Source organism: Lolium rigidum, chromosome 6, assembly GCF_022539505.1.
Source record: "Lolium rigidum isolate FL_2022 chromosome 6, APGP_CSIRO_Lrig_0.1, whole genome shotgun sequence".
Taxonomy (NCBI): Eukaryota; Viridiplantae; Streptophyta; class Magnoliopsida; order Poales; family Poaceae; genus Lolium; species Lolium rigidum.
The window spans coordinates 101,648,917-101,662,518 of NC_061513.1; the positions used below are offsets into that span (position 1 = coordinate 101,648,917).

A 13,602-nucleotide genomic window follows, 5' to 3' on the forward strand; every position below is an offset into this window, starting at 1 on the left:
AACGAACTTCAACTTCAGGATTACTCATGATAACAGTAATAAAGTAAACTAGGCAAATAAAATAAGGACAAGTAACTAATTTTTTTTGTGTTTTCGATATAGAGAGCAAGACAGTAAATAAAGTAAAACTAGCAACTAATTTTTTTTGTATTTTGATTTAGTGCAGCAAACAAAGTAGTAAATAAAATAAAGCAAGACAAAAACAAAGTAAAGAGATTGAGAAGTGGAGACTCCCCTTGCAGCGTGTCTTGATCTCCCAGGCAACGGCGCCAGAAAAAGTGCTTGATGCGCGTAGATGTACACGTCCGTTGGGAACCCCAAGAGGAAGGTATGATGCGCACGAGTGGCAAGTTTTCCCTCAGTATGAAACCAAGGTTTAATCGAACCAGTAGGAGCCAAGAAGCACGTTGAAGGTTGATGGTCGCGAAATGTGATGCGGCGCAACACCGGGGATTCCGGCGCCAACTAGGAACCCGCACAACACAACCAAAGTACTTTGCCCCAACGAAACGAGTGAGGTTGTCAATCTCACCGGCTTGCTGTAACAAAGGATTAAGCGTATCGAGTGGAAGATGTTTGCGAAGAAAACAAGTAAAACAAGTAGATTGTATGCTATGTAAAGAATAGGACCGGGGTCCACAGTTCACTAGAGGTGTCTCTCCCATAAGATAAAGCATGTTGGGTGAACAAATTACGAGTCGGGCAATTGACAAATAGAGAAAGGCATAACAATGCATATACATGACATGGTAAATATAGTGAGATTTAATTGGGCATTACGACAAAGTACATAGACCGCCATCCAACTGCATCTATGCCTAAAAAGTCCACCTTCAGGTTATCGTCCGAACCCCCTCCAGTATTAAGTTGCAAAGCAACAGACAATTGCATTAAGTATTGTGCGTAATGTAATCAATAACTACATCCTTAGACATAGCATCAATGTTTTATCCCTAGTGGCAACAGCACATCCACAACCTTAGAACTTTCTGTCACTGTCCCAGATTCAATGGAGGCATGAACCCACTATCGAGCATAATTACTCCCTCTTGGAGTTAAAAGTAAAAACTTGGCCAGAGCCTCTACTAGAAACGGAGAGCATGCAAGATCATAAACAACACATGAACAATAGATTGATAATCACCATAATCATAGTACTCTCTATCCATCGGATCCCGACAAACACAACATATAGAATTACATATAGATGATCTTGATCATGTTAGGCAGCTCACAAGATCTAACAATGAAGCACAACAAGGAGAAGACGACCATCTAGCTACTGCTATGGACCCATGGTCCAGGGGTGAACTACTCACTCATCACTCCGGAGGCGACCATGGCGGTGTAGAGTCCTCCGGGAGATGAATCCCCTCTCCGGCAGGGTGCCGGAGAGCGATCTCCAGAATCCCCCGAGATGGGATTCGCGGCGGCGGCGTCTCGTAAGGTTTTCCGTATCGTGGCTCTCGGTACTCGGGGGTTTCGCGACGGGAGCTTTAAGTAGGCGGAAGGTCAACGCGAGGGGCCACACGAGGGGCCCGAGGGGCAGGGCCGCGCGGCCAAGCCCTAGGCCGCGCCGGCCACCCCCACGGCCGCCTCGTGGCCCCACTTCGTTAGGTCTTCGGTCTTCGGAAGCTTCGTGCAAAAATAGGACCACGGGCGAAAGTTTCGTCCAATTCCGAGAATATTTCTTTACTAGGATTTCTGAAACCAAAAACAGCAGAAAACAACAAGCTGGCTCTTCGGCATCTTGTTAATAGGTTAGTTCCAGAAAATGCATAAATATGACATATAATGTGCATAAAACATGTAGGTATCATCAATAAAGTAGCATGGAACATAAGAAATTATCGATACGTTGGAGACGTATCACATCCATACTTGAATCCAACATATGGAGTACAAGTAGTACCTATGGAATATTCCTTCATATAAACTCAATGAAAACATTAGTCCATAGGGGTTGTCATTAATTACCAAAACCACACATAGGGGCAATATACCCTTACACTCCCCGCCCCCTCTGGTTCCTCTGGATCTTCACCACCGTAGTGTAGGTCTCCTTCCCGTGAACACAGCTCCAGAAATCACGGGAGAAACTGAACTGCTTCGGTTCCCCTCGAATCAACTCCCGCGGGTGAACTGGGTGGCAATCTGAGGCCTGGAAACAGCGGCTATCGAAGAGATCCCGCCGGATCCAGACGAGATGGTGGCTACGGGCTAGAACTCTAACCTAGGGAGGACGAGGGGAAGGAATACTCCAGAGCTATCCAAAAAATCCTCCACCACCTCGTCGATGTCCCACGCCAGGACCTGCACATCAGCCGCTCCTACCACCAACATCCGCGATTTGCATCCGATGCTGCCATGTGGCATTGATCCGGCGGCTGGAGGTTGGTCGCGCCCTGCACGTGCTCCTACCGACCCTACCGAGGTCCGACCGTGCGGCAACACTCGCGTACGTGTGAGGAATAGGCGTCGCACCGCGCGACGCCCAGGTCGCTCTCTGCCGCCAGCGAACGTAGGTAGCACTGACGAGTCCGGCGGGCGAAACATCGCCGTCTCTCCTTTCTGAATTCTATTTCATCACTCTATGGAGTCAAGTTCTGGACAGTTGATATCATTTGTCTCGTTACATAATTTTTTAAAACACATAAATATAATCTTCAATTTTTTTAATATGATGAGAGCACCGGTACTCAGATCCAAAATAACGTATGGTAATGGAGCATGGGTATGCAACATGCACCGTAACACTAACACCGACCCCACGACGAACTTGTCTTGGCTGCCGAACTATTTTTTGCGTGTAAGTTCCTAGACTTTATTCATAATAAACAACACCTGCACTATCGGCCTGACAACACGTAGTGAGGAAACCCAGAATCGAGTCCATCCAACAGCTGGTCACCTCCTAGTGAGGAAACCCGGAATCGAGTCCATCCAGCTGGTCACCTCCTGTGTACAAGCTAACTTTGCACACAAATGTGCCGGCACATTGGCGGCCCTAGAAACATGCTGGATACTAAAAGAAACAAACGATGAAACTAGTCCTTCGACTTGAGAAAAAATTGGCGCTACCACTGAGCGCGAACCTGCGCGCGAGTCCCAGAGATTAACTATCTCCAAGCAGTCAACTTCGATCACCACTCGGGGATATCCTCGGAGCTTAACACCATCCCGAAGTCGGCTGCCGAACTAGATGGCGGACGCTTGTGTGGCTCCAGCTTCTATGTGCCCGTCTCGGAGTATTTGTAGAGCTTCTCCTCACGTTACCGTACGCGACAGGGATGGGTCACGCGCAAGTTGTGGAAGGACACTGATACAGATACAGACGAGCACACAGGTCACAGGTGTACCGTGTTACTCTTGTGTTAATCAGGTACGGAACGTACTGCATACAGAATCTTGGTCGTAACTCGTGTACGAGGCTGCCAGTATGAGTGGCACGAGGTACAAGTGACAAGTGACATGTCTCACCTTTTAGGCTAGGCGATGAACAAATCACCTCCTCCTCTTCCTCCTCCCTAACCTTGACGGCCGGCTTCTATTTTTCGTTAAATAAAATTAGCTATGTTCATTCGTATTACCATTAGGGTACTATGTTGTTGCAAAGACCGGATGTAATTGGTATCTTCACGATATTAATATATTCCTTTTCTGAAAAAAAAAAGTCTGACCTTAGTCATGTTCCTAAGTGCTCCGTTAATGTAAGTCCAAACTTCACTATTCTTCAAGAAGTTAAGCAGACGTGCGGCTCCAAGAGAGAGAGAGAGAGAGGGAGTGGGGGTTGATTGTAAAACTAATGTAGGGTTCTGTTCCTTGCACCCACGGCGTCCTCTGTTTGTTCTGATTTTGTTGTCCTTGAGGTTTTAGCGACGGCGGACTACAATCTCTCGCTAGTGGAAAGGCTTCGTACTTTGTTTAGTTTTTTGCAGTGTCTTTTAAGATGGTGAAGCGGGAGCTGCTACATCTTAAAGTCAGAATAAGGGTCATCTCCATCATATTTTTGCTCAGTGTTGCGTCTAGCGTCGGCGGAAGAAGCGTGGAGCTATGTATCCAGTGCTCTAGTCAGTTTCTCTTTTGATATAAGGTTTTCATCTTTGGCCATGGTTGTTGCTTGGTGTGTTGGTCCTTTGAGTGCTTACCACGGCAACTTCTCATTTGTCTACCACAATAAGCTCTACTACGATAATTTTTCCTCGCCTCTAGTGACGGAGGGGCGATGATGGCTGCGTTACTTCGGCTCTATGTTATCTCTTGGTCGTCTATAGATCTATTTGTAATTTTTATTACTCCCTCGAATCCAAATTAATTGATTCTAATTTGTCTAGACGTGTTTGTCGAGTAGATATATCCGTATCTAGATAAAGTGAAGTCAATTAATTTGATCGGAGGGAGTACATTTTTGTTCTCTATCACTGTGGAATTTTTCCAATTTCTTTTTAGAAATTAAGCAGAAATCACAAAAGAAAAAAAAACAGATTTTGAGAATATCTTTTCAGTCAATAAAAACAGAGATACATACTAAACCGAATCAAGTCAGCGATCCGCCCAGCTTTTGATCTGCACGCTCCGAGTTCTTCCGGTGTAGCGGCAAAGACCATCGCACGACACGAGACACGCACACCAACCGGAGCACCACCGCCGATGCGAAAAACGGAAGACGCCACCACGTCGCCACACCTAACGCCTGCCACCAGCACCCGTCCGTTCGTCATCCGACGGCCAGCAGCCACCCACCTGCCACCGCGAGCCATGCCGATTTGGAACGAACGATAAACTCGCGAGATGCTCCGACGGCACGATATATCATTTCGACGACCAAAGCGGCTCCTGTCCTATGGCAAACGCACGTGAGCCGCAGATGGTGCATCCGACGGCTGAGAGTTCGTCCACGATGTTTCAAGGAGTAGCGCCGTGGCGTCGCAACGGCTATAACTGGGACATCCACGCATGTTACCCGCCATATCTGTCCCCTCCCCCTCTCTCTCTCCACGAATCCGTAGCAGTAGTAGGCCAGCACGTCCACCACACCTTCCCAGCCTCGCAGGCGGGTCCCACCGCCAGCTTCCGGCGAGCCGCCGGCGAGCGGCATTGCGCTTTCCGAGGCAGTCTTTTGGAGTTAGTCGGCTAGTTCAACGAACGGATGGCGTCGCCGGGTGGTGGCGGGCACGCCGCGGATCGGCCGGTGCCGCTGGATGGGATCACCGTCGACAGCGGAGGCGGCGGCGGCGGCGCCAGGGCGCAGGGGATGGGGCTGCCTCGGCCGCCGGGGTGGATGAAGCAGCCGTCGCGGCTGGCGTCCGGGGTGCGGCAGTTCGCGTCGCGGGTGTCGATGAAGGTGCCGGACGGGGTGGCGGCCGGCATCGGCATCCGGCCGGGCGGCCTCGGCCGGATGACGCGGATGCAGTCCAGCGCGCAGGTGGGGCTCAAAGGCCTGCGCTTCCTCGACAAGACCTCCGGCGGCAAGGACGGCTGGAAGGCCGTCGAGCGCCGCTTCGACGAGATGAACAAGGGCGGACTTCTCCCCAAGGAGAGCTTCGGCAAGTGCATCGGTGAGTACCTAGCTCTAGGCTCTAGCTAGCAACAACCGACCGATTCATCATGTTCCATAGTGGTGTTGTTCATCAGAATGCTCAATCAATTGTCGGACACAGGCAACTGACTTCTAATTAGAAAATCTGTGAGTATGGGAATCTTCTGTAGTTATGCTGCGGGCATCATCTTTGCTGTATCCACCATTTTCATGATTTGCGACAGTCACGAACTGTGCCCATCTGCCCAGAGGGTTGGCAGGGCCGGCTTACCTAACTGAGATCCACTGTTTGGCCCACAAGAAACTCCTAAAATTGGCGCTTGCTGTCCCAAATGGTCCCTGCTCGGTCACAACACAAAATCAAGTACAGTAGAAGCACCCCCAATCCTTCCTAGCTGCTAATTTGGATCTTAATGATTAATGCCCATGATGCAATGTCGGGTCAAAAGAAGTAGTAATGCTTTCGTTGATCAATCAAAAAAAAAAAGACTAATAATGGACATGCTTCTGGATACAAGGCATGGGTGACTCCAAGGAGTTCGCCGGCGAGCTGTTCGTGACGCTGTCGCGGCGGAGGAAGATCGAGGCGGAGGCCGGCGTCAACAAGGAGCAGCTCAAGGAGTTCTGGGAGGAGATGACCGACCAGAACTTCGACTCGCGGCTCCACATCTTCTTTGACATGTAAGCTGCTAGGTCCAGTTCAGTTTACCACACCAAAGTTGGAGTTGATCAATCACCTAGATTACCAGCAACTGATGAAATTTATCCTATGTCTGTCTGACACCAACAGGTGCGACAAGAACGGCGATGGGATGCTCACGGAAGATGAGGTCAAGGAGGTGGGGAATTCGCTATCTGTATTCCCAAGCATGGGAAATAACCAACCTGTTCTTTTAGCTAGGCCTCCAAAATAAAAATAAATGAAGCTGATTTGGGTACCATATTTTTACCCGACGATAGGTTATTGTGTTGAGCGCGTCGGCAAACAAGCTGGCCAAGCTGAAGAGCCACGCAGCGACCTACTCGTCGCTGATCATGGAGGAGCTCGACCCCGACGACCGTGGCTACATCGAGGTACTGTAAAAGAACTTGTATCTCCTTCTGACCAAGCGCTGCAATGGGCATGGATTTGCTTAAGAGTTTTCAAATTTTGAATGCAGATTTGGCAGCTGGAGACTCTGCTCCGAGGGATGGTGAGCGCGCAGGCGCCAGAGGTGAAGCTGAAGCGGACGACGTCGAACCTCGCGAGGACGATGATCCCGCTGCGGTACCGGAGCCCGCTGAAGCGGCACCTCACCAAGACCATGGACTTCATCCACGAGAACTGGAAGCGGATATGGTTGGTGACACTGTGGCTGGCCGCCAACCTTGCCCTCTTCATCTACAAGTTTGAGCAGTACAAGCACCGGGCCTCGTTCCAGGTCATGGGCAACTGTGTCTGCATCGCCAAGGGCGCTGCCGAGACACTGAAGCTTAACATGGCGCTCATCCTCCTCCCTGTATGCCGCAACACGCTAACCACACTCAGGTCCACTGCTCTCAGCCATGTCATTCCCTTCGACGACAACATCAACTTCCACAAGGTACCTACACACGGCTCGGCTCAACTCATTCAGCTGAATACCCTAGCAGTAGCTTCATCTGAATTGTGATCACAATGTCAGGTCCTCGCGGCCTCCATCGCGATCGGGACGACACTCCACACGCTCGCGCACGTCACCTGCGACTTCCCAAGGCTGATCTCCTACCCGAATGACAAGTTCATGGCCCTGCTGGGGTCGAACTTTAACTGGAAGCAGCCGACGTACCTTGACCTTCTCCAGAGCACCCCGGGGATCACCGGCATCCTGATGATCATCATCATGTCCTTCGCCTTCACACTGGCGATGCACTCCTTCAGGCGGAGCGTCGTGAAGCTCCCGTCGCCACTGCATCACCTAGCTGGCTTCAACGCCTTCTGGTACGCACACCACCTGCTGTTGGTCGCGTATATCCTCCTGGTGGTGCATTCCTACTTCATATTCCTCACCAGGGAGTGGTACAAGAAGACGGTAATCCTCACACGCCTTACTTGCATACATGCACTTTCCTTTCCTGTAAATTTGTTAATGTTGTGGGTAGAAATATAAGATGGTGATGATTTGACTTGTTTGCTCAGACATGGATGTACCTGGTAGTCCCTGTCCTCTTCTATGCCTGCGAGAGAATTATCAGAAAAGTTCGCGAGAACAATTTTGGCGTGACCGTTCTGAGGGTAGGCTGCTGAAATTCACATGATTTAGTTCATTTCTTCTCTTGGAAACAACATGATTTAGTTCTTTCTGACTGTCAGCTATTATTTATCAATGTTGTCACGTATTATGCAGGCTGCCATTTACCCTGGTAATGTGCTCTCTCTTCACATGAAGAAGCCACCAGGTTTCAAGTACAAGAGTGGGATGTACCTGTTTGTCAAATGCCCTGATGTCTCGCCTTTCGAATGGTATCACTTCATGCTGGCTGCACATATGAACCAAGACAAATTTATCCGAGGTTCTTGCTTACAGTTAGTTTGATTATGATCTCACAGGCATCCGTTCTCCATCACTTCTGCACCTGGAGATGACTACCTGAGCGTGCATATCCGCACACTAGGTGACTGGACATCTGAACTCAGGGACTTATTCGGAAAGGTCAGTTCATGCAATACAAGAAGCAATAAGCCTATTCGTGATTGAATAATTATATGAGAGCAATTAATGTGGATTACCCCAAAATGAAGAATTATATTTCATATCTGTAGTGTTGCGAGGCACAAGTTACTTCTAAGAAGGCTACCCTTTCAAGACTTGAAACTACGGTTATCGCAGACTCTCAGATAGAGGACACTAGGTGAGGTCATATATATAACAAACAAAATTCAGTTAATTTTGAGTACAAACTTTTACTAACATATCATTATTTCTGCGCCTCTTTCAGGTTTCCTAAGGTCTATATTGATGGCCCTTATGGTGCGCCTGCACAAAATTACAAGAAATATGACATTCTTTTGCTTGTTGGTCTTGGGATCGGCGCCACTCCTTTCATCAGCATACTCAAAGATCTCTTGAACAATATAAAGACTAACGATGTAAATGTCTTTGATTGCAAAGAATTTCTCACCGTTGTGTACATATAGCTAAAGCAGAGTACGTAACTGTCAAATGAATTGATGAAACAGGAGGTGGAAAGCGTACACGGTTCTGAGATAGGCAGCTTCAAAAACAATGGGCCAGGGAGAGCTTACTTCTACTGGGTTACAAGAGAGCAAGGATCATTTGACTGGTTCAAAGGAGTCATGAATGAAGTTGCTGACAGCGACCACAGCGTACTTATCTCACTCCCTTCCTTTCATCTTCCATACAAGATGTTCAGTGACATAAACAGTGAGCTAAAAATATCGCAATTGCAGAATGTCATAGAGATGCACAATTACCTCACCAGTGTGTATGAAGAAGGCGATGCCAGGTCAGCGTTGATTGCCATGGTTCAGTCACTCCAGCATGCCAAAAATGGTGTTGATATCGTCTCTGGAAGCAAGGTATTTGTTCAGCTCTGCCTTCTCATCTGATCCCATATGTTCTTGCATCCTTATCTGACACGTCTTTTGTAGATTCGGACACATTTTGCAAGACCTAACTGGAGAAAAGTATTTGCTGATTTGGCCAATGCCCACAAGAATTCGCGCATAGGTGAGCAAGCTATATTGAATAAACACCTTATCATGACAGATTTAAACTTCACTGTGCAAAGTTAACATGTACATGAATGTACAGGTGTGTTCTATTGTGGGTCTCCAACACTCACAAAACAACTCAAGGATCTTTCAAAAGAATTCAGCCAGTCAACCACAACTCGGTTCCATTTCCACAAGGAGAACTTCTAAGACCCTACCAGAATTTTTTTAAACAGTTGCAGATATACTTGTATAGGAAAAGAAACATGATACCATTCGCAGAGTAAATATAGTTTTACAAGTTTTGTTGTACGCTGGGTTGTACAAATACATCGAAAGCTAGTGTCACCAGCATACATAGGCTGGAATATTTAGAGACATCTACATTGGAACAATGAGATTGATTCTTAGAATAATTGAGCTCCAGGTGTTGCTCCTTGCACGCGCATGTTTTCTCTCTTCAGTTTTTCTTGTCTAATTGTCTGTGCATTTCGCTTATGAACACTATTCCGAGGATCTCCAGGCATACTGCTCTTTTTTGGAGGCCTGCCTCTTTTTTTAGGTTGAATATCACTTGAGATAGTTCTATCCTTTCGAGGCCTGCCCCTCTTTCTAGGTTGATCACTAGACTTCAGGCATACTTGAGCATTTTCTCCTGTTGATGCTGATGCACTCGTGACATCATTTGATGCAGACATCTGAAGCAACCCTAGTACGTTGTTTGACTTTTGGTCATTCACTGCTACAACCATGGTCTGATTGCTCGCAACACTAGTTCCTTGGGGTAATGGAACCGTACCTGATGTTTCATTCCTTGCGCCTTCTAACATAGCATAAACTTTTTTGGGCCTGCCCACCTTAGGTTTGTAGTCAGGAACTGCACTCTGACGTTTGCATTTGTCCATAACAAGTGTTTTGAGTGGAATGGTTATGTCCAATGGTAGTAGGATCTCCTCCAGTTCGGCCCACTCAAGATCTTCCTGGTCTCCATCTTCATAGACAACATTGTACCAATTGCTTTGACTTTCATACTTGACAACTTTCCCCACATAATACTTATCTCCAAAGAGCTTTCTCACTTTCCGCCCTTCTAGCCATTCACCAAAGCGAGGATCGACTTGAGATCCTGGGGCATCTCTTACTGCAGGTTGTGAACCAGACGGGCAATCAGGAGGCAATTCTGGGACACCATTGATAATGATGGCAGGCTCTCTAGGTACTTTGACAACAGATGCAGTCTCTGACTCTTGCATGTCTTGAACTTCCTCCATGGCCTGAATTGCACCAGTTGTCCTTAGATTTAGCTCAAAACAGCCTGGATCACAAGGGAAATAGGAAACATCCACAAAGTAAGTCATCATAAGCAAGCATTAAGAAGTTCAAGTGAAAGTTCGCAGCACAAGTAACCAAAAACTGAGCACGTCACAGCTACATAAAAGGCATTGGCAAACACCGAGGAAGCACTGGTACATCAGACAGGTTACATACTGCCATACTGGTGTCGTCGACAATATGTATTCAGGTCTCTATACATCCTTGGTGTGTATTAGTGAAAGACATATAGCATATGTATTTCTGTTCGAAAAGGGAATTTGGGATTGTAGGCTTCAGTACAACCCCTTGAAAAGCTGTATGGTTCTTAAAGTTCCTAAGGGAAGAAGAATTACAAACTTTATTCCATGGTATCGGGGAATTTTCTGGAATTCTCGCTTCACTATTCCTCACATGGCTATATGCAAGTACATAACATGGCCAAGAACCACCGATTACATGATGCGACAAATATATGCAAATAAATGAAAATATGCAGCATGTGATGAAGAAAAAAATACAATTTAATGATTTGAGATCAAACTGATGTCTCATTTGTTTCCTCCTTGTTTCTTTTTGATGCATGATCCTCGGCTAGTTACATGTGGTCTTTGCATCTTTGGAACTTGCATGAGGCAATGCATGAGGGTCATAATGATCTAGATCAGACCACAACTCTAGCAACATACTCCAGCACGGAGTGTTCCCCATGTCTCAGATCACTGAGTCTCTCCTCTGTCACAACCATCAATGTCACATTCCCTCCCTGGACTACAGCTTCGACAAAGTTTTCCATACCTCAGCCGCAACTTGAGATTGTCTTAACAGTCACAGCAATTTTCGGAGACAAGGAATTTAACATCCACGCTATACTCCTCTTGTCCGTTGGCTTCTACCTGCGTGCGAGAAATGCATCACCTAAACACTTCCACACCATGACCACCAGGACCAAGCACCGCTGCCGTCGGTAGCGGCCAGGACTGACCACTGTCGAGGCAACTCACGCATGGAGCCATTTGCAAGGCCCCTGTCTAGGGTTGCTGCCTCTGTCTGAGCTTCTCTCTGCCTGCACTTCTGCCCCTGTACACTAGGAGCTCCGCTGCACGCGCTGATTCACAGGCGGCCACCACGAGGAACTAAAACTGCCTCCACTTTGTGCTCTGACACCATGTGGTATTGGGAAATTTTCTGGAATTCTCACTTACTCCTCTATTCCTCATGTGGCTATACAATGCACATACATGGGCCATATCATAACTCACACACTGACAATCCCAAATCAGTCAACATATTCTCTAAATAGCATCATATGGTATAGACTTAGTACTCTAGCATGCACTATGAATGTCTACTGAAGGCCCAAGTATCTTTCCTCTGTCCCTGGTATCCCCACACGCAGTGGCGGAGCAAGGAATTGAGATGAGCCAGGGCGAACATGTAAGTTTAAATTTTTTTAGGCACAAAAGCAATTATATTCAACAAAAGAAATGATCCACCAAGATTCAGTTTTCATAATTCATGAAGTACAACCACCAATAACATGAAAAAACATTAAAATGACTAAGAAACTAATGACACGACTCCTAGCACTTGGGTAGTTGGGTTGCCCAATAAGATGCCACGGTGCTACCATATATGATCTCAATATTCCAGAAGATATCTACAACATGTGACAAAATTAAGTCTAAATCTTGGCACAAGTACAATAATAGTCCTATATTTTGATAGTATCATACCTCTAAGTTGTATCTGTGCTAGCAGTATTGTAATTGAAATCAAATTGAGTGTTGAGAGATAAACTACACATTAGACAAGTAGACATCACAATTCACAATCAGAAAGGGGACAGTTCACAATTCACGAGAGCAGCAGGCAGGCTTCGAATCCACTAGTCCAGGGAGGCGGGGGCAGCGGAGCTGACTAGTTGAGCAAGATGTGGCACGGAAGAGGGGCTGCTCAAAGCGCGCCGGCGGCGAAGCGGAGCTGTGCGGCGTGCATGCGGGAGCTGTGCGGCATGCGGCATCGACCGGACGAGTTGGATGGGAATTTTTTAACTTCTAGGGGAGATTGGGCCTTAGGTGGATCGTTTTTTTGCCAAGAACATTAGCCCAAGCAGGCCTAGGTTACATAGCGCTTCAGCTGGACGGGAACAGACGACGAACCGAGCTCCTCAAGGTCGCCCCACTGGCTCCGCCGCGCAGAAACGCCAAAGGATGGGTGTCTCCACCGCAGCAGTGGATCCGGGGCGGCCGCCCCTGCTCACCCCCACTAGTTCATCTTGGTTGCAGGCTGCAAGTTGTACTGTCTTGTCTTTGATACACAGAAGAAAAAACATGCTTCAATGATACAAAACATAGCAGTAGCACCCAGTAAACACAAGTTCGTAATAGAAACAGAATCAGATAATTTCACTCTCCATTCAGTATTCTTGACATGCAAACATTGCGTTCCCTTTCTCCTGCGTTATAATGGCTGCACCCTAACACCCCCTTTCTCCCTAGCGCATCCTGAGTCCAGATCATAACTACAGTGGCCCTTCCGCATAATTGAATCAGACATTTCAGTTTGCCGAATCTAACGAGGCAGCATTTCATCGAACACACGACGTGGTGACTGTGATAAAAGCTTAGATCTAAGTGCTAAAGCAGAAATGTAGGCGCCACTTTACCAGGGCTTAGCCGCTGTAGCGGTGCCTCTGCGACGGCGAGGGCCTGTGCTCGCACGGATCGGAGGTGCTGCCGGTACGCCCGCGACTGGGTGAGGCGGGGTGGAGCCGGAGGGCTGAACCCACGAGGAGTCGGGTTGTGGCGATGGGACCAGCCGGCCTTGCTGGAGCCCTGACGGCCGGAGAAGTGCCGCGCCCGCGCGCCCTTGCTGGCGCCGCCGCCGCCCCGTCAGCTGCCGACCTCGCCGTTCGCCAGCTGGTCGTGCTCTGCCCTAGGGTTTCTTCGTGCCCAGCCGCCCAGCCGCCGTCTGGTCGAGCTTTCAGTTTTTTTCTATCTTTCTTTTTTTTAGGGGGTTCTGTTTTATTACTCGTTGGCGTCTCCAGCTCGCCGTC

The 13,602-nt window shown here is 47.8% G+C and overlaps 2 protein-coding genes across 2 annotated transcripts; one reads left to right on the forward strand and one right to left on the reverse strand.

The window, feature by feature from the left end:
- Positions 1–5,149: 5,149 nt before the first annotated feature.
- On the forward strand, positions 5,150–9,696 carry LOC124663035 (putative respiratory burst oxidase homolog protein H). The gene is made up of 15 exons (XM_047200795.1): positions 5,150–5,558; positions 6,058–6,220; positions 6,330–6,378; positions 6,500–6,613; positions 6,700–7,122; positions 7,204–7,590; positions 7,698–7,793; positions 7,906–8,021; positions 8,109–8,211; positions 8,322–8,410; positions 8,498–8,648; positions 8,739–8,885; positions 8,970–9,098; positions 9,171–9,249; positions 9,334–9,696. The coding sequence occupies exons 1-15, from the start codon at positions 5,150–5,152 to the stop codon at positions 9,441–9,443; spliced, it is 2,565 nt and encodes an 854-aa protein (XP_047056751.1). The 3' UTR covers positions 9,444–9,696.
- LOC124665743 lies at positions 9,382–13,333 on the reverse strand. The gene is made up of 2 exons (XM_047203129.1): positions 13,213–13,333; positions 9,382–10,548 (listed from the first exon to the last, which is right to left on the reverse strand). Exon 2 carries the CDS (start codon positions 10,502–10,504, stop codon positions 9,641–9,643), a length of 864 nt encoding a protein of 287 aa, XP_047059085.1. The 5' UTR covers positions 10,505–10,548; positions 13,213–13,333; the 3' UTR covers positions 9,382–9,640.
- Positions 13,334–13,602: the final 269 nt, after the last annotated feature.

Bases quoted from the DNA above. Each gene is read 5' to 3' on its own strand.
- LOC124665743 (XM_047203129.1), bottom strand. From the start codon at position 10,504: ATGGAGGAAGTTCAAGACATGCAAGAGTCAGAGACTGCATCTGTTGTC.
- LOC124663035 (XM_047200795.1), top strand. From the start codon at position 5,150: ATGGCGTCGCCGGGTGGTGGCGGGCACGCCGCGGATCGGCCGGTGCCG. The intron at 8,212-8,321 runs GTCAGTTCATGC...TCATATCTGTAG, and splicing joins TCAGGGACTTATTCGGAAAG to TGTTGCGAGGCACAAGTTAC. The intron at 8,411-8,497 runs GTGAGGTCATAT...CGCCTCTTTCAG, and splicing joins TCTCAGATAGAGGACACTAG to GTTTCCTAAGGTCTATATTG.